This window comes from Fimicolochytrium jonesii (assembly GCF_025526975.1).
Source record: "Fimicolochytrium jonesii strain JEL569 chromosome Unknown EV422scaffold_12, whole genome shotgun sequence".
NCBI classification, from domain to species: domain Eukaryota; kingdom Fungi; phylum Chytridiomycota; class Chytridiomycetes; order Spizellomycetales; family Powellomycetaceae; genus Fimicolochytrium; species Fimicolochytrium jonesii.
This window is the reverse complement of record NW_026515679.1, coordinates 410,249-430,964: the sequence shown is the minus strand read 5'-3', so window position 1 is coordinate 430,964 and position 20,716 is coordinate 410,249. Positions and strand designations below refer to the sequence as shown.

Here is a 20,716-nt window from a genome sequence, read left to right as displayed (position 1 = left end):
TCAATAGTTGTGCCAAAGAGTGCCAATGAGTCCCGCTGGAAGCCTTGGGAAAGCCAGAGGACCGGCATGCAGACCGGCATGTCCGGATGATGCTTGGGCGCGTCCGCTTTCTTTCGTCTTCCCCTCCAAGATCACCCATCATCCAGACTCCTCAAAACCACTTTCTCACACAAGAAGCACACAGGGTGGACTGGCTGGAACTCCAAACCCATTTTACTGCAAGGTTCTGGAGCATAACCCACTTTCACATAGTCCCTGCTTCATATATCAGCTGATCAGGGGTCTGACAAAGTTGCATTACGTCGCAAAGCGGACCTATGAGGAACTTGGAAGCCCAGATGCGCGGCACCACACTCAAGGAAAAGGAGAATGCAGGGTTAAGGGTAAGCTAACGTGGTCAGCCGCACGTCCTCCTCGATAGCCTTCCTGACTCCGGGCTGTGCGTGATTGCAGCAGCCACTGCGTACGCAGGCTTCCGGAGCACCAACGGCCGCGAAAGGAGTCCCCAAAGCCCCCACAGCGGGCAGCGCACTTCCCGAAAGCTCACTCCACAAATACGGGCCATCCGCTCTCAAGAAGGTGGCGAGCGCTCAACAAGGGAAACTTCCGCTGTCGCCAAAGTCAGGACATCCCAATGAAGCTCAAAGCCGCCCGGCTCCTCTGCAACAGTCACAGCTTGCGAATGGAAATAATGGAATGCATCGATCGACTGGAGGGGGTTATGGATCCCCAAAGGCGGCGAGACCAAATGAGAACGCGAGCGCGGGCGCTGTGGTAAATCAGGGACATGCGGAGCGTGAATCGTCCAGGTTCGCTAACGCCCGAATCTACTTCCTGTGTGGGATTATATGAAGTCTAATGCTAGCATCATCACCCACAGCAGCAACGGATCAGACGGAAAGAAATGGAACCTTGACGATTTCGACGTAGGGAGAGCTCTCGGCAAGGGAAAATTTGGACGCGTCTACTTGGCCCGTGAGAAGCGGAGTGGATTTGTGGTCGCTCTGAAAATCCTCTTCAAGCATGAGTTAGCGACGGCGAGAGTGGAGAAGCAGTTACGACGTGAAATTGAGATTCAGTCGCACTTAAGGTACGAGAGCGGCACATTATGTATGGCTTTCTGCGTTTTTTCGCAGCTGATGACTTGGCCTTACAATAGGCACCCCAATATCTTGCGGCTGTTTGGCTATTTCTACGATGCCAAACGAGTTTACTTGATTCTCGAGTATGCGGCAAAGGGAGAGCTCTACAAACAGTTGAGGAAATACAGCCGATTTCCAGAGAATCGAGCATCAAAGGTCGGGATCTTTGAATATATTAGCCTCATCGTAAGACTTATCTAACGTCTGAACGTGGCCTGCTTTTTACAGTATATTGGTCAGATGGCGAGCGCACTTGGGTATTTACACAAGAAAAACGTCATCCACCGTGATATCAAGCCAGGTAAGCCAGCCTGAGAGCCTTTATCATTCTATTCCACCTCACATTCGGATTGAACTTTCTAGAAAACCTGCTTCTGAGCATGAAAGGGCAGCTCAAAATCGCTGACTTTGGATGGTCCGTCCACGCTCCCAACGCCCGCCGACAGACCCTCTGTGGAACTCTCGACTACCTTCCCCCGGAGATGGTCGAAGGCCGCGAACACACCTCCGCCGTCGATTTGTGGTCTCTCGGCGTCCTCAGCTACGAGTTTCTCGTTGGCGTTCCACCGTTCGAGGACCACACGTCGTATCGAGCGACCTATAAACGTATCGCCCAGGTGGATCTGAAGTTTCCTGCGTACGTGAGTAAGGAGGCTGAGGACTTTATCAGAAAGGTGAGCTTCACGGGTTTCAATCCTGGCGCGTAAAGAGTTCTTTGATCTCACAGTTATGCCTCACCCGATGCTATAGCTGCTGCAATACGTCCCAGAGAAACGTCTTCAGCTACCCGCCGTCATCAGACATCCTTGGCTTACCCGATACAATACGGCACAAGAGTTGGGACTGGATGCCGCCGAAGGCGCTATGCTAGGATGTCCAGCCGTCCCCAATGATGATTGAAGACTCCGCGGACATTAAGAGAGTTTGGACAAAACAAAGGCTGTAGCGACGAAACGCATCTATTTGGTAGTAGGATGGCGAGGACTGGCCAGACATTTTTCAGTGGGGATACAATCGTTTTATTGAGAATTGGAAATACATAGAGAATTGACGGTCGGTAAATTTGTTGTACATAAACACTCGTGTGTAATTCGAGGTTCGAAGATTTACAAACGAAGCTTTCCTTCGGTATATAATCACTGCAATGAGCTGTCGAACACAGCTGCCCAAAAAACGTTCTTGACGCGATATATCGTTGCCGTTATGCGCCTGCGCGTGTTAAGCAAACACTGGAGAACGTCCACATGTAAACCGATCTTGTAGCCGACGAAAAGATGGCGAACCAATATCTAAAGCCTGGCGAAGTTCATGTCTCTCAAGTCAAGACGCTCGAACAGAGCCGCAAAAATTTGCGATAGGTTTCTACCAGGAACCTCAGACCGTCAATGCCGCAAAAGCAGACATGGTCTCTCTGAACAAAGCATCTTGACGAGAAGACCTGAACGAGGAAGAACCTAGAGAACACTGCGGGCCATCTGACCGCGCAGACGTTCTAAAGTGGATCTTCAAAGTTCGCCGCTTTCCCATCAAGATTCCGCCATTTTTCAGGCGTAGAGGTTTTCGGCTCAAGTCGGTTTTGTTGTTTTTCGTGCGATGGCTTTGTTTGACCATTCGCAGCCAGCGTTTCTTGAGCGTTCGTGGGGCGTTGTCCGGTAGTGTCTGACGCAATGCTGGCGAGCAACGGCGTGACGACGTGACGCGTGGGATATTGCGAAGGCGGGGCGCTTCAGTGTCGCTGAGATCCATTGTAGCCGCAATTGTTTCTAAGGCTTGAGTTACTTCCTAAGACAAGATGCAATTGGCATTGTTTGAGGCTTTCGGACAAAACGCGATCGTTTAGAAGGGTGGGGTTACCCGAGAAAAGCCAAAGACGTACCTGCTTCGGGGCGATGTTGCGCAGAGTTCGGCTTGCTAAGAGTTCTGCGAGGGGAAGGCGGGGTTGAGAAGAGGTCCAGACTCACGGATGCTACGTACGTTTGGCGACGTTCATTCAGATTGTAAAGTACGGCGGGTGTTGTTCGTTCGCACGCTTGCTGCAAAGGAAAACGATATCCGTTTCCACGAGAACGACTTGCACGCACCTGTGGGTATACGTCCCACGTAGTTAAAAGGCACTCAGCAGCACTGCTTGCTCGCTCTGAAGATTCTCTCAGCGGCAGAGTTTTGTTTGCCGAACGTGAATTCTGAGGGGTGCCAAAACTGACCTCACCCAGTCTGCCGCGGATTTTGGATTCCACGCGTTCGTCAACTCCGCTACGCTTGCTTACGGGAGAGCTACAGTACAACGCATGTTCCCCTCTCCCACCGACTGCATATCTGCCATATTGCGTATATGTCCCCACTTGACCAACGCACGGAGTCACGAAACTAGCCTTGTGTCGTAATTGGAATGGACCCATTACACGAGGTAGTCCCCAAGATGTACCGGGCTCGTTCAGAGCACATGTTTGGGAAAGCTGGTAGGCGAATGGTGTGCGGCATGGGATGGACAAGCGATGCGGTGATGTTGAGAAGACGTATGAAGGTGTCTGGAAGGATCGCTAATGTACCCTGCTGGTCAACCGCTCCTGCTCGCGCGGTGACTGCGTCCGTGTCAATAAGCATGGGTCCAACATTTTAGTTTTCGACTTCCTATTCATTTGGACTCCGAACTACTTATAACAGACGTACATATACTAGCCTTCGAATACTACGCCGCTCTCCCTCACATTCAATTGAAGTCGTACGCCTGAATGCTATGGCTGTTCCCACATTACTTTGTCTCCGGCTCAGCCGCTCGCGCGAATTGATAATTCTCCTTCACATCCTCCCAATCCGGGATTGGAGGCGGAGCCTCCGAAGGATCCAGAAACCATTGCGGGTTTGCCCATTTCCCGTCGTCACTTCCAGCTTCTTCAGCGGTCTCGAAACTTCCTTTTGCGTCGTCTCCCCATCCAGGGCCTCCTCCGCTCTCTTGCGCATGTTTGCTGGGTTCTACAACATATCGCTGGTAGTACTGCGCAACTCGTTGTTCCTCCTTGACTTTCGGCCGGCGCACTTCTGGGTCTTTGATGTCTCTCCAAGTTTTGTAAAGTGGGAGCGCTGCTTCTTTGACAGAGTAAGGACTCGCTGCCGAGACTTCAATGGCTATTGCAGCTTCGCCCACGTAACCGTTGATCTCGTTATATACTGACTTCTCCTCGGACGATCGAGAGAGCTCGTAGCTCTTGATGCACGGCATGCACTTGCGTTTGTACTTCAAGCCCAGTTGGCGGCGGGAGTACATGTTTCGGGCCTGCTTTTCTCCGCATGCGCTGCATTCAAGCACATCCTCATCCTCATCCTCTATCTCTTCTTCAAAGTAATCTTCGCAGTTGGGCAACAGCTCTTTTGGAAGTGGTACGACTACCTCTTCCTCGAGGGATGTCTTTCCGAGAGATTGAGCAGCACCCTTTATGTCTTCCGCTTGCGTTAACTTCGCGGCGATGTCCTCAGCTTCTTCGCCGACAGTGAGTATTTTCTCGTTTTGGGACAATGCCTGGAGGATGGCAATGTCCTGGCTGGGTTCTTTGACGTCAACACTGGGTACATCCTCGTGCTGAGACACTGGCTTGCGAATGCCAATGTCCTCATCTTGATGACTGGCCGTCTCGAGGTTTTCTTGACGTACGGTCTCCGTCACTGCTCGTTGGCCACGGTCTTCGTCGAGCTCCTCATCCGAGACGTTAATTTCGCGAACTCGTAGCTCGGGGTTAATATTGTGAGTCTGCTGCTGACAACCCTTCACATGCTCCCATTGACGTAGAAGGGCATTGAAGACACGTTTTGGCAGGCTGAGTAGCACTGTAACTGCATGCTTGACTTGGCGCGGCCTGAGAGCGACGTAAGTGACCGCTGCTCCGATCAAAGCTGCCGAGACAACTGGTACGAGCATACTGTCGAAACCCGATTGAGGAAACTTGGACGACGACGAGAAAATATGGGATGGCAATCTTCTCGGCGGTCTGGGCGCCGTTGTAGTATACGCTTCTCCAACGTTTCTCTAAGGTTTCATACGATTGACAGCTATCCGAAACGGTCACGGTATCAATATGATATTGGGAGGTCTTCCGAAGGGCAGTCGACCATAAGTACGCACCTGCTTTACTCCTTGCAGAGAGATTGAGAGTCCGGAACTGGCTGCTTCCCTCCAGGAACCTTTTGAGAAGAGAAGGACGTCCTCTTCGAAGTAGACAGCAGGTTTGAGAATTTCGGCGATTGGGCAGCGGCAATTTCGACAGCGCGTCCTCGCCAAAGAAACGGAAATCCCGCCCAGCTTGTCTTTTGGCGGCCGAAACTGTCCCGACCGAAAAAACATCTGCACAGAATAGGATCAAACTAGGGACCTAATCATGCCCGCACACACGACCGACCCAACCGCTATATCGTCTCTGCAAGCGCAGGAAGCTGCAGAGTACCTCAGCAAGAACAAGGTGCACCAGATCGTGCAGCAGCTGGTGTGTGCTTGCTTGTATGAGCGGCCAGGTACGATTAGATCGCGGCTGTGGCGAGCCTGCTTTGAGCCACATGCTATTATAACTGCTGACCGAAGCCTTTTCCGCTTCTGATTGATTTAAGATGACCCAAAAGAGTTCATGGTCCGGAAATTGGAGGAAATGCGGAATGCGAGGGTAAGGGTCAATCCGTCCATGGGACATAGACATAAGAAGAGGCTAACGGTACACCTGTCTTAGGCGCGAGGCCAGTCGTTAGTTCTCTTCACTCGCGAGAATCTGGTGGCCTTGTTTCGCATCTTCGACGTTACGAGCAGGGGAGCTATCACAAAGCAGCAATATGACCAAGGTGGGCTCCTTTCGAGCGGATGCTGTCTTCCGTTGAGTTCCCTGACGCTTTGGAATTCATTTGGCAGCCATGAAGAACATTGGTGCATACGACAAAGCGAACGCAAGGCCTAGCGGGATCGAGCAGGACCTCATCCGGCAGGAGACATTTGTTGAAGAGGCGTAAGTGAAATGGGGCCAAACGTGTTTCTGTCATATACGCGCTGTGCTCATGGGCATGTTCTCTGAATCCCGTAGCGCTGCCGCTTTGAGTAAGCTCAGATGAATCAAGGCGATGGAAAGAAGCACATGTACATACATTGATTCGGACATCTTGACGGCCGTGCGAAACTGGACATCGTTTCTCGGACGACGGTCGCTGCAGTGTGGGTCAAATACAGGCAATACAGGCAATGATGATATGCTGTCGAATTCTCAGTGATTCCAATTCATGTATTTACAATAAAATGGCATGCAAGGACCAAGGCCGAACTGCCTTGAAACAGGTAATGAAGGAGACGGGGTCGGACGTGCTCCTTGAAATGACTACCCTAAGACCGCATTGCAAGCATGACGGACTTCGGCTCGAGGAGTTGTGGTGTTCATGCAGCATGGTGCAGCAAGTGGCGTTTAGGACTTGACAGCTTTCTTCAGGATCTTCTCGACTTCCATGTAATTGTCAGTGGGCACTCGGATGATTTCCCTTCCAAAGTGATTTTCAATCGATTTCATCTCGGAGTAAGACCTTTCGTCGTGGACGAAGTTGATGCTGACACCAGTGCGACCGAATCGACCAGTACGACCGATACGGTGCAAGTACGTTTCGGGGTCCGGCTGGGAGGATGCGTCCAGAGGAATATCGTAGTTGATGACCAAGTTCACTTGCAGAATGTCGATACCTCGAGCGATAACGTTCGTCGTGATCAGTACTTTGCATCGACCGTCACGGAAGTCGTCAATGGCTTTGTCACGTTCCAGAGGGTCGAAACCTCCGTGAAGAACCAAGCAGACGTGTCCCTGGTCTGTCAAGGCACGACCCAGTCGTTCGGCCACATCACGTCTCTACGCGTGGAAAATCATCAGTAAGAAGCAAGACTTGAGCATTTCCTCCTCCAGCTCTTGACATACCCGACAGAAGATGATACTTTGACCAATGGTGAGAAGCCCATATATTGCGCAGAGGACTTCGACCTTATGGTTTTCGTTCTTGCAATCCATGTAAAATTGTTTGATGCCTTCTACGGAAAGCTCTTCCTGACGAAGCGAGATCATGTTCGCGTTTGGCGCAAATCTGGCTGCAAACTCTCGCACGGCCGGTGGGAAAGTTGCCGAGAACAACACGATTTGGCAGTTCTTCGGCACTTGACTGTAGTAAGGGAGGAAATATCAGATCTCGGCCGCTCCACAAAATTGCCATGTAGGACTTACTTCTTGACGCGGATACTATGGTCTCCTAGCCCTTGCTGGTCCAACATGTTATCGGCTTCATCCATGACGAAGATGCGAATATGTGTAGGGTCCAGATCTCTACGTTTGATGAGTTCAATAACGGTTCCCGGAGTTCCAACGACGATGTGGGCAGTGATCTTCTGACCCCTGGTAACCGAATCTTTGATAGCGAAAGCGGTGGTGACCGGTGTATATTTGCCCATGAGCTTCACAACGTCCATGATTTGCCTAGCAAGCTCACGCGCAGGTGCGAGACAGACGGCCTGCACGACGTTGGAGCTGAAATTGATCCGACTGAGCATCGTAAGAGCAAAGGCCGCGGTTTTGCCCGTTCCGGATTGCGATTGCCCAATCATGTTCTTCGGGGGATTGGCAACGAGGAGGGGTAAGGCCTTCTCCTGAATCTTGGACGGTCTTTCGAAACCCATGGCGTAGATTCCTTTCAGCAGATCGGGATGAAGGCCAAGGTCTTCGAAAGTGGAGACACCCGAATAAAGGGGATTATTGACATCAGCCTGTAAGTCGGCCAGCTTAACTTCGACAACTTCGCTGGATTCGATTAAATTGGATTGTTTCTTGGCATTAGGAGTATCGTCAAGGTCGTCTTCTGTCGTCAACGCATCTACTTTGTTGGTCAGATCTTTCACGCCGTTATCTTGGGTCGGAGGAGTAGGCAACGCTGCTGACGTTCCATTGGTGGGTTTCTTGGTTGGAGACGTGGGTGGGTTGCCCCAACCGGACGCTTGTGGTGGAGTTGCACCCCAGCCAGCGGAACCCGGATTCGTTGTTGGAGCTGCAGTGCCAGCAGGAGGCTTTCCCCAGTTCGAAGCGTCAGCAGGTGGCTGAGGTATGATGAGTTCAAGCGTGAACATTGCAATGGTGGGCTCAGCGACCTAGTCTGCGTACCTTGCCCCAGCCGTCTGCGATAGCAGGTTTACCGTTCGGTGCGGACATTGCGAGCGTAAATAGTTCGACTTTCGAACAGAGGTTTCAACCTTTAGAAAAAGGAAAAAGAGCGTCCAGAAGTAAGCTTGATTGTTGAAAGCTACAGTGGGAAACCAACGCCAGTAATATGGCTCGCAATCCTCGCGAAGCCACGAATCGAAACTCCTGAGCCCTGCGTTAATACCTGTTACACTACGACCGTTTTCACAGCGAAACCCTCTTTGATTCCGGAGGTGACGGTGCTTTCGTGAACTGCTTGTAATTGCGACAACGACGGTGGAACAGTGGAATCGCTGTCGTTGGCGAAGGGTAAGCAAGGGGCCCCGAAAGGCACTTGGGACCCTTAAGCGACACGTGACCTGTTGATGGCATCAAATTGCATTTTCCGACGAAACTTTTTCTCCAGCGGATCATTCCAAACGACCCCTACACATGCTTATACAGCAATGCTTCTCACTAATAGCTTTCACGAAAGCAGTAAATACATCGGGTCTGAAGCTCTGTACATTTTCCTCCCTAACAACCACCGCATATTCGTCGATGCTCTAACCAATGGAGATCAGAAAACTATCCCCATCTTTCGGCGGTACCACGGGTTGCGCCCCGGCCTCCTCGTCTTGGAATCCAGATGCCGCTTCTCCTTCCATCTCCGTCGTAGAACCTGGCTCATGTGCATCCACTTTCACCGGCACCACATCCGAGCTAGGGACTATATCTTCATAGGTCCGACCTTTAGGAACCTCCCAGGCCCCGGACATAGATCCGCGGTGAGTCGCAGACGTGGGAGTGGCAGACTTGATGCTATCCCTCCGAGCAGAGAAACTATCGGGAATGCCTGCGTGAGTTGGACTTATCAATGTTGGCACATGGTGCTGAGGGATGTTGTGATGGTGCTGTTGCTGATGGCCGTGGTGACCGGCGGACATTGCTCGCATGTTTTCTTTATCGCGCGCGTCCCAAGTGTGCACCAGCTTTCGGAAAGCCAATCTGTCGGCGTACAGCTTTTGCTTTTCGCGTTCGATTTCCTTTCGCTCCGACTCCAACACCGCCTCTAATTCGGCGAAATGCGACATTTTGGCTTCGAGTTTCTTGTATTGCGCTTGTAGAAGCGCCAATGTCAATGCATGCAGCTCGGACGTAGCATGGTTCACGCCCAGGACGTGCGCTTTGGCAGCTGCAGAGCCAATGGCGGTCGCAGCTGCCTTCTGCAGGGTAGTTGCAGACGGCGCGTTCACCTCGGTAACATCGGCTTCCGTATCTTTGCTTGCCGCTTCCGGGGCTGCAACCTTCTCGTCTACTGTGGTGGAGGCAGGTTCCCTTGGAGGATCGACATCCATGGCATCTCCGGTTTGTTTTGATTCTTGCGTCCCTTTTCCGAGTTCCGCCACCGCACTGGTTTCGTTACCGTTCTCAACGGCGTTGCCGGTTTGCTCAGACTTCACGACCGGCTGCGGTTGACGCGTTAAAGGTCCGCTGTTCCCTTTTTTCTGCACTTCCTGAACGGCAGCCTTAGCAGCTGCACTCGCAACTTGCGGGTCAACCACAGATGCCAGGAACGCCGTAAGACTGAGAACTGGGTTGTCTACCGCAGAAAGTGGAATTCGGTGGTATTGGAGAGGGCCGAGATCATTTGCAGGCACGCCCACATAGGGGTCCTCAATCGGAAGCTGCAAGAACTTCGTTATGCACTGTTCGCGGGTGCGGGTGCCGACATGATCGGAAACCTTGTTCCAATCCTCGTCAAAAAGCTCCAGCCCTTCCAAGAGCAATAAGGTCTCCTGCTCTGTCCAATCATCAGTCGAGGCATGCTTCGCAGGTCCTGTGTCGTCCATTTTCAAGAAGTCGCCCGAGTACATTGTAGACGGGAAGCGCCCTTCGATGTAGCAGTTGGGACAGATTTCCATAGACGACGTTTTCAGACTGTGATATCGGATACGGCTGCAATCTACGCCGCATGTGGAGCAATTATGCTTGGCCTTCTTCTGCGGTGGCTGCGCAACAGAATGTCCCGTTTCCTGGTCCGCGTCCAAGCTGTGTTTTCGTGAAACCTGTTTCGCGGCGTCGGAGTATATGTCTTTACTGAATCGCAAAGGCGCCACTGCTACGTTGGCAGCTGAGCTTTTGCCGTCCGCAACGTTCGCAGCGGTGTCGATCTGTGGTCGACCGTTCGCTACTTTCCCCACGGAATCTGGTGCACTTCGAATCAAAGGCACGGCTGGGTATATTGGCTGCAACCCTCGCGGGGTATCCGCGGTCACTCTGAAGTGGCCTGTGAACGCGGGCCCAACACCGGAGGGTCTAGAGTCTGGATCAACCTATAAAGCAGCTGTGAGACATTGCCTACCAAAAGCCCCCGGCGTTGATGGTGACGAGGATATTTAAGATCTACCTGATAGTTTATGAGGCCCCACTGCTCCAAAAAGGCGTGGACACGAGTGATGGCACAGACGTCACCGGCGAGATTCCGTCTGCAGGCAGTCACCGTCAGATATTCCGAAGGATTGAGTCGGTATGTGTTGATCATGAAGTCGCGATAGTCCTTGTAGATGCTAGGCGTTTTACTTTTGTTGCAATTGTTGAAAAACTCTGGTAGTGATTTCTTCTCGACATCGTTTATTTTCGCCATGTGAAACCACGCAGAGTAACTAGGAATGATGATCTCGTGCGTCTGAGGGACAAGAAGTTTGCTTGTGGAAGGCGCGCCAGGCTCGAGATCCATTATTCGGACGGTCATTCCACTTCCGTCTACGCCGAAATGTCGAATATGAGTTGCCGTCCACCTCGTTGCACAAGCCCGACCATGAAAGTGAAACTCACCAGCCCCCCCAGCTTGGTTCGCGGGATCTTCTTGACCACCCTCCAAATTCCCGTCAGCATTTGTCGGTCGTTGCGGAGGATCCTGAGCTGTGATAGCGGCCCCTGAAGCTAAAGCATCGCCTTCACCAGCAGGCGTGGTAATTCCGTGCGATGTCGTGTTGTCGATCTGTGCGGAACCGTTTTGCGTGTTGTGGTCAGCTGGTAGGCGTCCCGTTGTGCCTGCTTCCTCAGCCCCTTGCGCTTCAATCTTCAGTTCTTCCGGGGTCTCGATGTCCATAGGATCGTGGGCGGGTGGCCTCTCTATTGCTTCTCCCGGAACGTCCATCTTTGCTCGCGGTCAGAAATTGCGCGCGCAGGTTCTGGCGTAAGAATTTATGTAGCCACTGTGAGCAAACTATGCCCTAACTCGAACTGAGAGAGGCTCAAACCCGATCACGTTTGAAGGAAAGGATGCCTAGAAGGGTGGATTCCCACCTCCGTATGATCGACAACAGGGCAGCAATGTGCTGTTGGGCTGGTTGGGTGTCCGATTTTGGAGCGGCGCGGCCAATTGGTGCGCGGTCGTACAAAGAATTGACAGGTGCGTGCGAGTTCCCCCCTGTTGTCCTTCCCTTGTCTCCGCTCTTATTAGCCGCTCTTGCTTTTCGGCTGTGCGCTTTTGTCCAAGCCTCTATCACTCTGTTCAAAACAGTGTGTTAATAACGTACTCCTCGCCCTGCTCCTCGCCCCCGATATAAAAGTTTTGATGGGAATTCCGTAGACCTCTCGTAGCCGACCTCTCGGACCAGAAGTCAACAATCTTGCGATCCTGTCACTCGTCATGTCGACCACCGTTCTCTCCCGAAGACCACTCTCTGGACAACTGCCTTGTGTGCGTATGGGTGCTGTACTTCTATCTTCCATATCAAATGATACCTGGGCTCACTCTGTCTGAACGTGCCGTTGTAGCTACGCACACCTCCACGCAGAGACTTCTTGCAGTCAAGGCGCTGGTTGCGGTTGGCGCGTCCGGCAAAAGCATCACCGATACAAAGGCCGCAGTTTGAAACACCGAGCAGGCGCTCATTCTTTTCATTCCTGAGGTCCTATCTTTCTCCGGCACGACCCACCGATGATGCGACCCCAACGAATACCGCTGGCCCAGCAGCTGTCGAAACATCGGTTCAAAGTTCAACAAAACGCCACAATGTGGATGGCCTCTCCGCTCGCGCGAATGAATCGGCGACCGCCGAGCCTAGCCTCAAAAATAGCAGCGGAAATGCGGATGCGTTCATGGCAGAGAAAGATCGCGCATATTTGGAAATGTTGAAGGACATGGATGGAGGCATGGCGGGCGTCGAGTTTGAGAATGGGGAGTGTTCGGGGCTCAAAGCACAGGTCCGATCGGACATGAAGCGGGTGATTTGAATTTTCGGTACAAGTCGCATGTCAATGAGCGATTTGAAGAGCAAATCAACACTTTTTGGGGCGGGGCTAAATCGCAGGAGACGACGGGTTTGGAAATTTGGAGCCAGATACACAGAATTGAATGCTCGATGGAGGAGGGGTTATCGATATACCTCACAGGGATTTGATTTGTTGTAGATAGTAACCGATTGTAGCGTTTTAGCAACACGTACAGTATTCTGTTGGCTTTGCTCCTCACTTCCTTTAGGCAATTCGTTACCCTTGCACGTGGTTTCCCTGTATTCTGACCGTTCTGATCTTATGGAAGGGTCTTGCATACCGGACCTCAAACCGGGCAGCATTCAAGATGACATTGGTTTCTGAGAGTTGCACAACTCCTCAATTTCCGCATCAGGCCCGCATTCAGATTTTCTAGCTTAAGACCGGTGAGGGCTGTTGTTGAGATGCTATTCGTCGGAGTAGTTCTGGTTCTGCAAGGCTAAAGTCGTCGGTCGATGGACGAAAGTGCGCCTGCGCCACAACTGCGCCACACATTTGAATCAGTTTCGCAAAATTTGCCCGGTGGGTGGTCTCTTGAGGAAGAGGCCAACAGGTTTGGAATAGCCAACAGCCGACGATTCAATCTAGTCTTCAACAACAGAGGTATGTCCAGGAGAACCCGGAAGCGTTTACACAAGTGTTCCAGTATCTAAAGGATTCGAACTCGTTACTTCTTTCCTGTTTATTTAGCTAGGGTACGAGACATGAAACTACGCATGCGGGGGGAAATGGGCGGGTGACGGTACTGACTCCCTTTCCTCGTCCTGAATGGTATATCAGAATCGCACAAAATGGGCAGACTCAACGAATACCAGGTCGTTGGCCGTCGTGTGCCGACCGAGAAGGAGCCGGTGCCTAAGTTGTACCGCATGCGCCTTTTCGCCCCGAACGAGGTTGTTGCCAAGTCCCGTTTCTGGTACTTCCTCAAGCAGGTCAACAAGGTCAAGAGGGCCTCTGGCGAGATCGTCTCCGTCAACCAGGTACTTATCAAAGATTGTGGGGAGTGTTTGTGTCGGAGGGAGGGATTCACCATGGGGCCTGATGTTTGTGGAACGGCGAATGCGGATGGCGGAACCCTAAAGTGAAAGCTCAAACCTGGAACCTCGTCATAGATCTTCGAGAAAAAGCCATTGACCGTAAAGAACTTTGGTATCTGGATTCGTTACGACTCTCGGTCCGGAACTCACAACATGTACAAGGAGTACCGTGAGCTTACCCGTACTGACGCCGTGGCGTCCTGCTGTAAGTTTGTGACCCGCGTCCTTGAAGGGGTTTGGCGGCGAATCTACGAAGGAGCGGGAAGATCCTCATGCCTTTTCTGCTGCAGACCAAGACATGGCTGCTCGTCACCGTGCCCGCTTCAGCTCCATCCAGATCATCAAGGTCGCCGAGGTCAAGGCCGCTGATGTCCGCCGTGCCTACATCAAGCAGATTCTGGACCCCAAGCTTAAGTTCCCCTTGCCCCACCGTGGTATGTATCTCACCCTAAAATTGCGGTCGAAGAGCAAACGTTGCAGCTCGCACCCGATTTACTCATCTCGTGATTACCCATCACTCTAGTGACTCGCCCGGCCAGCAAGCGCTTCCGCCCTGTGTTCAGCGGTACCCGCCCCGGTACTTTCTAGATTCTTGGATGGAGTCTGCTGTAATATATCGGTCGTCAAACAACTTTTTGTCCTTTCCGCAGTTGTGATGTTCGAGGGACAGGCCAGATCTTGGGATATCAGGAAGCTTGCAACGTGGATGAACTGGGAAGGAGGCTGGCGGGAAATCGGGGAAGTCTCGACGTAGGAGAACGGCGGATGGGTCAGGGCCTTTGGATGACTACGAGACGAGCTACGGCCGGGGAAGTTGTCTTACCACTCAGACGTTGATGAATGGGGATATCAGAAGTCTTTGGCATCCTATCAAATTGGTGGCGCACAGCGTCGGCCTCCGACCTTCCCAAACCCACTCCCGTAGAGGAGCTCCTTGGTCTGAGAACCAACACATTATCCATGTTGTGATGCTCGAACCTTGGCTGATGACGTACAGTACACGTTAAACCTTCGCGTGTGCTCGCATGGTTTTGCAGCATAGCCAACGCGTAACAGTCCGTTTGAGCACCCTTAAAACTCTTCCTCGTTCCGTTCCCTTCCGTTGCCCCCAGCTCAATCTCGAAACCATGCAGAAAGAACCGTGGGACTCGCATGTTGCCGGGAAGCGGTACTCTGTGAGCGACGGCCCAGTCCGCAGATTAACCGTCAAAGGCAAGAAACTTGTACGGACAGCGTGTGTCTGCCTTCTCCACTGCATTGTGGCCCATTCTCACGCCTCCATATCCTGCTCGTAGCATATGCTTGTCCCCGACGTAGTTCAGGAAGACGTCGTGGTTCGCAGTGCAGCCGAGAAAATGACACACAACTCGGAGAAGGAGGATTATATTCAGGAATTGAAGACGTTGGCGACGGAAATCGGATTTGAGCCGGTTGTGCACCTTCTGCAGCTGGGCAACATCGAGCGTGAAATCGACTTGATCGATTTGGAGGAACTGATCATGAATGTGTGTGATGGAAGCGACATTGATGGGGTTCCTGGACCCAGCGTTGGTGGGTGCCAAGATCGCTTTTGATGGCGCGTTGTGGGGGGCTCGCGGATTTGGGGGAATCTCACATACCGCCATAATGTAGCTGCATATTTGGAAAAGAAAAACTACGCAAACGTGGTTGGCTGCGATTCCATCTTCATCAATAACACTTTGACCAAGAACGGGATGAAAGAGCTCTTCCGCGAAAACCTCGTGTCCACACCGCCAGGGTTCGCGTTGACCAAGGATTCTGATCTTCCGAAACTGATCGATGACTGGGGAATGGTGTACCCGTTGTTTGTCAAGGTTTCGGACAGTTATGGGTATGCGCTGCTCTTCATCCGGTTTCGGGATGCTGGTTGACCGCTGGGGTCTTTCTCACACAATCAGATAGATCCGTAGGGATCGATGACAGTTCGGTTTGCCATGACTTCGACCAAGTGAAAGCCAAGACGGATGAGCTCCTGAAGGAATTCGAAAACCTCACCATCGAGGAGTACATTGATGGCCAGGAATACTCTGTAAGGACTCTCGCACGACGCTCATTGCACTATGGAGTGCTCACTTCGCATTCCATATCCACAGGTTCTGGTGTCTGGGAATAGCCGTGATGAAAACTCGACGGTCATCGTATATCCTCCTGCTGGTGAGACAAACTGGGTGCCGCAGACATACTGGCCATTCTGGCATGTCTCATAAACTCACTTTCATTCCAAAAGAGCGTGCATTCAATAAGGACCTCCCTCGATTCAAGCGGTTCATATCATACGTGCGAAACTGGGACGAAGCCCAGTATGCTCATGGATATGAGCATGTCACGGATCCGAACGACCACGCTGCGTTGCAGGATCTTTCTCGACGAGCGTATGCCGCGGTGTCGGGGAACGCATATGGGCGAGTGGTAAGTCACTGCTGACTCCTGTGAGCGCCAACCTCAAACTGATAAGCATCCTGGGGTTCAAAAGGATATTCGCAAACGTGATGTGAGCGGTAAGTTCCATCGTTGACTGTCCTGGTTAGCGGCACGACCTTATAGTCACTCCGTGCCCAGGCAAATTCTACGTGCTCGAAGTGAATGCATCCTGCGGACTGGGGAAGGGGTCATCTTCGGAGTTCATCTTGAAGCTGGCGGGACAAACAACACAAGACTTCTTCCAAATCTTGCTGAGTTCAGCCTTGAAGGTGTCTCTGGATACTTCTGTTACAACCCCTGCCGCGGAGAGTACGCGGGGAAGCTTCGCGAACATCACAGCCGAACCGGTCGGAGCCGATGGGGAGGGAGAAGATACCGTTTCCCCACTGCATTCGGTCTTGCCAGCGGAGGTCGAGCAAAAACTTGCTCAGCTCATTCGCAACCCAAGTTTGGCCGTTGTGCCCAACCCCGTCGTACACGTGATTTGCGCCGCGGTTCTTCAAGATCCCGAAGCGTACATACCGGACCCGGAAGGCAAACTGAAAGTCGGCTATGGAAAGGGTATGTTCACCTTGCGGCAGAACCTCCATGTTTCGCTGCTGACTTTCCCTGATATTAGATGTCGAGTACGTGAGCGAGCTCGAGTCGATCTTCCGAAACCTCAACTTTGACCCAATTGTGCATGTGTACAATGTGGACGACGTGAAAGACAGTCTGTCGGGGTTGTCCAAAGAGGAGGATTTGATCTTCAACGCCTGCTTGGGGACGGATGGGTTGGAGGTCGCTCGTCTGCTCGAGGATATCGGCTTCATCCACACAATCGGGCTCAACGCCCGCTTCTTCGTGGAGAGTCATGACCGTCAACTCATGCGGGAAGGGCTGAGCAAAAACAGATTACGCGTGCCAAAAGCTGTAGTCGTGAAGCACGGCACTCCCATCGACGAAGTATTGTCAGCCATGTCCGACAACCAAGTCTACCTCCCTGTCTACGTGAAGCCTGCGGTGCGGAAGCAAGTCATCGAAAACTCTGGAAGCAAGGTCACAACGGAACTGGAGCTCAGAGACGCCATCGCGGCCATTCCTGCCGACCAGACATGGGTCATCGAAGAATACGTACAAGGCACGCAGTACATGGTGCTCATCGCCGGTGATGCAAGAGATCCGTTCGCGGACCTCATTTGTTTCCCACCCGTCAAGCTTATCCCCACTGCGGGATCAGCCGAGCACCACCACTCCCAGAGTGGAATCTTGGGCGTGGTCCGCAAGCTAAGCATCCTCGGCCTGGGCAACAAGCAACATCAGAAGCGTGCGTCGTCTGAGACGCTGAACAGCACTTCTGCTTCAAACTTGGGCGGCGTCGGGACTCTTCCCACCGCGTCCAAGGCGGGCTCCACCGACCCTTTCACGTATGTCGCCATGAAACACCCTGACGATCTTATGCTCCAGATGGACCTGCAAGATCTCGCCCGCCGTGCATTCGTGGCGGTCCATGGTAGTTGCTACGGGCTTGTTACGATCATTGATCGCGAGGACGGGACAGGTCTGACTGTGGTGGGCGTGAGTGGAGACGTACGGTTTGGGGAGGAGAAGTCCGGAAAGATTGTGAAGCTGGCTGGGCAGAACACTGAGGCGCTGTTTAGCTGGTTGTTGAAGCGACCTGTGAGAGCTTAGTGGTGGGATGGGCCCTATGTACTGTGTAGCGAGGGGACTTGGGCACTGCATAGTGGGTAACCCGCATTAGCTGCGAGATTGTACACTGTAGATGTTACTCGAAGACATGAGTTCGAAATAAAACCAGGAACGAATCTAGGTCTTCCAATCCTTGATGGTATATGATTGACAACATCCCTTAAGCGGCTAGCCGTAAGTTACCAAGACAATGGAGAAAGTCCTGCCACACGGAGATGTCATTACGCCGATTTCTCAAGCCCGAATATTGTCCGAGCCTCTAAGACTTCTAAGCTAAGTGCTATTCCAAGGGATTGCTCTTCAGCACTCCTTCTAAACCGGCTACGTTCGCTTCCGATGAGACGCGATAAAGTCCCTGTCCACACTCTTTCGAAAGCAGAGGACCAACAGACATTTCCGTCCAACCCTGCCATACATTCTCAACCCCTTTTCGGGCGGCGTCGGAGAGGGCTATGCAGAAAATCGCGTCGTATCCACCAGCTGGGGAAGGATAATTGCGATCAGTCAATCGTCGTGAACACACGGCTTTCGGATAAACCTCGAGAGAACAACCAACCTCCGGGCACGCCGGCCATAATCACGCCCGGCACATTCATGCACGCATCCAACAGCCGAGTTTGTTCCGCTGGTTCGATGGGGACGTCAGCTAATTTCGACATTTCGCGCATACTGGAGCGGATTCCCTAGATAGTGCCGAATACTTAATTTCAATCCGGAGCTTGTGCAACTATTCTTTGCCCATACCATAAACGTCTCATACACGCTAACGAAGAGCTCAGAAAATTTGTCGACGCCGCCTTGGCTCTGTGCCTTCACTGTGGACCACTTTGGGGAGAATCACTGATGAATGATCGCATCACAGCCTCCACTTCTCATTGCCGTACCATACCTCAGACGCCCTTATCTGACCATGATGTCGGAGCGCCGCCTGGTAACCCGTAGGAGTCTCCCTAGCCAGCTTATACAACTGTCGTAAAGTAACATCGATGTGGTTGTTCTTCTGCGCCAGTGCCGTCCAGAGGTGATGAGCTGATTGGCAAGTGTGCGTCAGTACGATAACCATATGCACGCGGTGAGTACGCGTCAGCTTACCTTGTTCCTTATGCGATTGTCTCCATGCCAGGACTTTCGATACCAGTTTCGGTGTGCTGCTTCCAGCATCAATGTCCGCTAACAGCAGTTGGAATCCCTCTGGGAGAAGGAACCCCGTCTCCACAGTGTAGTCCCATCTGAGGAGCGACGAGCAAATCGATTGTGAGACAATGTCAGATATCGTCGGATTTACAGGTACGTACTTGTGTGTCTCTGGCGGCTGGACTACGCTTAGCAACCGGTCTGAGAATGGCATGGATTCCCCAGACTCCGATGTTTTCATTACCGCATCCATGACTTTCGGCGAGAATCGCTTATACGTGTGACTGCCCCATACGGCCGCACACACATCGAAACCACTCCCGATTTTCCCTTGGGCCACACAATGAGCCAGTTGCGCCGTATTATGAATGAGCTCCAAGCTGCGTGTTTCCGCGGCGGAAAGGATGGAGCGATTCCGGCTGGATTCCGTCAGCGGGATAGAGGCGACGTTGAAGTGGCACATGACGGCGCCGACCAGCGACGTAATCATGGCTGCCGAGGAACCCAAGCCTGTTTTGTGAACTTTCGACATTTGTGACATGGTGGAACAGAAGGGCTTCAGCGACCGGAGTGACTCCGTTGTTAAGTCCAAGCCATTTTTGGAGAGCTGCACATGGAAGGCAATAAGTTTTCTGAACACTTCCGTTTTGATGACCTTCACATACCTGTTCGCGTTGCGAGTAAAAGTCATTACTGCACACGATGATGATATCCAGGCTGACACCAGCCAAAGGGTGCGTTTTCGGAGCTAACACCGCAGTCGCTCCCAAAGCGTACTCGAGTGCTGCTTCTACGTAGCTGTTTCGAGGCGACTTCTCCACACTGATATAATACGAGGTCGTCACTGACTGCAGCCGTTCGGCTCAAAGGAGACATGGCACACCCTACCTCGATAGTTTCAGCTTATGGTGCGGCGCATTCGCTGCACTATCCGGAGCCACCGCCGCATAATATTGCCACACCCCATCCAGGAGTTGCGGGGACCTCACTCGAATGTTTGTTCCATCACCGGCGTTTTTGAGGCTCCTCACGACCGTAAAGAATCTAGAGTCGGTAGTCAACACGAGTCCTTGATATGCCGGGTCCAGCACCAAGTATCCCCCAGCCACTAGGACTTTCCCAGGGGCCGAAACTATCCTGCGGTAAGGAAGCGGTATTAACTCGTGCATAGGCTTATAGAGCAGACTTGCAGGAACGTACGTGGCGGAAGTCGTCATTAGACCTAAGCGGCTGAGGCGTGGAATGTCCGCTCTGGATCGCCCTTATTGACAACTGCTTTCACTCCGACCTGCAGATGCGGCGTGCTTCTGAGTCCTGTATTCATCAAACCCGCACGTCCTTGTCTTGTCCCGCGTCGCGTAATATATTATATATATATAGTATATAGACATCAACTCCCCCCCTGAGTCCCAATTCCTCGCATTAACATCCAAGACAGCGGTTCGCTTGCTCCCGGCGGTACGTATCTCACCCAGGAGATCCAGGAGGACCAGGTTTTCCTGCACACCGGAACTTCGAAATCAGGATCCAGGCTCAATTGAAGCATCCTTTTTGTATTGTCAAGATATCAGGTGACCAAGCTACCGAACGCGTCCGCGTAAGCAGCCCAACTCCGCTCATTTTCTGTCTCAAGTTTTACTTGTGCCAATGCCACGCTCAGGCTTTCGGTCCACCTCTCCAGATCGGAAGACGCCGTCTTCAGTCGATTTCTGCATCAAGCAGCTATTCACCTTTTTCGGAAAGGTGGGAGTTCCTTCGAAATCACGGGGACACCCTCATCGTAGCATTTTCGATATCAGAGACGCCCCAACGCAGT

General features: G+C 52.2%; 9 protein-coding genes across 9 annotated transcripts; 5 read left to right on the top strand and 4 right to left on the bottom strand.

Annotated features, from left to right (window-relative positions):
* Positions 1 to 338: 338 nt before the first annotated feature.
* EV422DRAFT_567660 (serine/threonine kinase) lies at positions 339 to 2,042 on the top strand (the record flags this gene model as incomplete). Its single annotated transcript, XM_053072566.1, has 7 exons — positions 339 to 383; positions 454 to 809; positions 881 to 1,090; positions 1,160 to 1,298; positions 1,371 to 1,443; positions 1,506 to 1,816; positions 1,893 to 2,042. 7 exons carry the CDS (start codon positions 339 to 341, stop codon positions 2,040 to 2,042), a joined length of 1,284 nt encoding a protein of 427 aa, XP_052925456.1.
* Positions 2,043 to 3,717: 1,675 nt separating this feature from the next.
* On the bottom strand, positions 3,718 to 5,419 carry EV422DRAFT_62526 (uncharacterized protein). The gene is made up of 2 exons (XM_053074254.1): positions 5,260 to 5,419; positions 3,718 to 5,186 (listed from the first exon to the last, which is right to left on the bottom strand). The coding sequence occupies exon 2, from the start codon at positions 5,053 to 5,055 to the stop codon at positions 3,895 to 3,897; it is 1,161 nt and encodes a 386-aa protein (XP_052925455.1). The 5' UTR covers positions 5,056 to 5,186; positions 5,260 to 5,419; the 3' UTR covers positions 3,718 to 3,894.
* Positions 5,420 to 5,438: 19 nt separating this feature from the next.
* Positions 5,439 to 6,393, top strand: EV422DRAFT_62379 (uncharacterized protein). Its single transcript, XM_053074242.1, has 5 exons — positions 5,439 to 5,645; positions 5,739 to 5,791; positions 5,855 to 5,963; positions 6,031 to 6,124; positions 6,200 to 6,393. Exons 1-5 carry the CDS (start codon positions 5,513 to 5,515, stop codon positions 6,225 to 6,227), a joined length of 417 nt encoding a protein of 138 aa, XP_052925454.1. The 5' UTR covers positions 5,439 to 5,512; the 3' UTR covers positions 6,228 to 6,393.
* EV422DRAFT_530082 (P-loop containing nucleoside triphosphate hydrolase protein) lies at positions 6,362 to 8,622 on the bottom strand. Its single transcript, XM_053070372.1, has 4 exons — positions 8,520 to 8,622; positions 7,370 to 8,385; positions 7,070 to 7,307; positions 6,362 to 7,003 (listed from the first exon to the last, which is right to left on the bottom strand). Exons 2-4 carry the CDS (start codon positions 8,260 to 8,262, stop codon positions 6,572 to 6,574), a joined length of 1,563 nt encoding a protein of 520 aa, XP_052925453.1. The 5' UTR covers positions 8,263 to 8,385; positions 8,520 to 8,622; the 3' UTR covers positions 6,362 to 6,571.
* Positions 8,623 to 8,880: 258 nt separating this feature from the next.
* EV422DRAFT_496390 (SWIRM domain-containing protein) lies at positions 8,881 to 11,054 on the bottom strand (the record flags this gene model as incomplete). The annotated part of the gene is made up of 2 exons (XM_053067871.1): positions 8,881 to 10,650; positions 10,725 to 11,054. 2 exons carry the CDS (start codon positions 11,052 to 11,054, stop codon positions 8,881 to 8,883), a joined length of 2,100 nt encoding a protein of 699 aa, XP_052925452.1.
* A 599-nt stretch (positions 11,055 to 11,653) lies between these two features.
* On the top strand, positions 11,654 to 12,929 carry EV422DRAFT_595931 (uncharacterized protein; the record flags this gene model as incomplete). The annotated part of the gene is made up of 4 exons (XM_053073600.1): positions 11,654 to 11,732; positions 11,784 to 11,842; positions 11,913 to 12,023; positions 12,101 to 12,929. The coding sequence occupies 4 exons, from the start codon at positions 11,654 to 11,656 to the stop codon at positions 12,557 to 12,559; spliced, it is 708 nt and encodes a 235-aa protein (XP_052925451.1). The 3' UTR covers positions 12,560 to 12,929.
* Positions 12,930 to 13,141: 212 nt separating this feature from the next.
* Positions 13,142 to 14,552, top strand: EV422DRAFT_530072 (ribosomal L18ae/LX protein domain-containing protein). Its single transcript, XM_053070371.1, has 6 exons — positions 13,142 to 13,201; positions 13,289 to 13,293; positions 13,379 to 13,578; positions 13,711 to 13,840; positions 13,926 to 14,069; positions 14,159 to 14,552. Exons 3-6 carry the CDS (start codon positions 13,390 to 13,392, stop codon positions 14,221 to 14,223), a joined length of 528 nt encoding a protein of 175 aa, XP_052925450.1. The 5' UTR covers positions 13,142 to 13,201; positions 13,289 to 13,293; positions 13,379 to 13,389; the 3' UTR covers positions 14,224 to 14,552.
* A 131-nt stretch (positions 14,553 to 14,683) lies between these two features.
* On the top strand, positions 14,684 to 17,894 carry EV422DRAFT_530069 (uncharacterized protein). Its single transcript, XM_053070370.1, has 9 exons — positions 14,684 to 14,858; positions 14,931 to 15,186; positions 15,268 to 15,487; positions 15,559 to 15,685; positions 15,750 to 15,810; positions 15,884 to 16,065; positions 16,130 to 16,154; positions 16,216 to 16,638; positions 16,697 to 17,894. Exons 1-9 carry the CDS (start codon positions 14,763 to 14,765, stop codon positions 17,746 to 17,748), a joined length of 2,442 nt encoding a protein of 813 aa, XP_052925449.1. The 5' UTR covers positions 14,684 to 14,762; the 3' UTR covers positions 17,749 to 17,894.
* EV422DRAFT_530067 (ribosomal protein S5 domain 2-type protein) lies at positions 17,890 to 20,193 on the bottom strand. Its single transcript, XM_053070369.1, has 9 exons — positions 20,101 to 20,193; positions 19,789 to 20,037; positions 19,566 to 19,722; positions 19,062 to 19,507; positions 18,859 to 18,995; positions 18,656 to 18,795; positions 18,511 to 18,591; positions 18,323 to 18,449; positions 17,890 to 18,246 (listed from the first exon to the last, which is right to left on the bottom strand). The coding sequence occupies exons 1-9, from the start codon at positions 20,115 to 20,117 to the stop codon at positions 18,047 to 18,049; spliced, it is 1,554 nt and encodes a 517-aa protein (XP_052925448.1). The 5' UTR covers positions 20,118 to 20,193; the 3' UTR covers positions 17,890 to 18,046.
* Positions 20,194 to 20,716: the final 523 nt, after the last annotated feature.

Bases quoted from the DNA above. Each gene is read 5' to 3' on its own strand.
- EV422DRAFT_530072 (XM_053070371.1), top strand. From the start codon at position 13,390: ATGGGCAGACTCAACGAATACCAGGTCGTTGGCCGTCGTGTGCCGACC. The intron at 13,579-13,710 runs GTACTTATCAAA...ACCTCGTCATAG, and splicing joins AGATCGTCTCCGTCAACCAG to ATCTTCGAGAAAAAGCCATT. The intron at 14,070-14,158 runs GTATGTATCTCA...CCATCACTCTAG, and splicing joins GTTCCCCTTGCCCCACCGTG to TGACTCGCCCGGCCAGCAAG.
- EV422DRAFT_62379 (XM_053074242.1), top strand. From the start codon at position 5,513: ATGCCCGCACACACGACCGACCCAACCGCTATATCGTCTCTGCAAGCG. The intron at 5,646-5,738 runs GTACGATTAGAT...GATTGATTTAAG, and splicing joins TTGCTTGTATGAGCGGCCAG to ATGACCCAAAAGAGTTCATG. The intron at 6,125-6,199 runs GTAAGTGAAATG...TGAATCCCGTAG, and splicing joins GAGACATTTGTTGAAGAGGC to CGCTGCCGCTTTGAGTAAGC.
- EV422DRAFT_530069 (XM_053070370.1), top strand. From the start codon at position 14,763: ATGCAGAAAGAACCGTGGGACTCGCATGTTGCCGGGAAGCGGTACTCT. The intron at 14,859-14,930 runs GTACGGACAGCG...TCCTGCTCGTAG, and splicing joins CCGTCAAAGGCAAGAAACTT to CATATGCTTGTCCCCGACGT. The intron at 16,155-16,215 runs GTAAGTTCCATC...CTCCGTGCCCAG, and splicing joins TCGCAAACGTGATGTGAGCG to GCAAATTCTACGTGCTCGAA.
- EV422DRAFT_530067 (XM_053070369.1), bottom strand. The intron at 18,996-19,061 runs GTACGTACCTGT...GTCGCTCCTCAG, and splicing joins CAGCCGCCAGAGACACACAA to ATGGGACTACACTGTGGAGA. The intron at 18,247-18,322 runs GTTGGTTGTTCT...ATCCTTCCCCAG, and splicing joins TATGGCCGGCGTGCCCGGAG to CTGGTGGATACGACGCGATT.
- EV422DRAFT_530082 (XM_053070372.1), bottom strand. From the start codon at position 8,262: ATGTTCACGCTTGAACTCATCATACCTCAGCCACCTGCTGACGCTTCG. The intron at 7,308-7,369 runs GTAAGTCCTACA...CCCTTACTACAG, and splicing joins CATAGTATCCGCGTCAAGAA to TCAAGTGCCGAAGAACTGCC. The intron at 7,004-7,069 runs GTATGTCAAGAG...TTCCACGCGTAG, and splicing joins AAAGTATCATCTTCTGTCGG to AGACGTGATGTGGCCGAACG.
- EV422DRAFT_62526 (XM_053074254.1), bottom strand. From the start codon at position 5,055: ATGCTCGTACCAGTTGTCTCGGCAGCTTTGATCGGAGCAGCGGTCACT.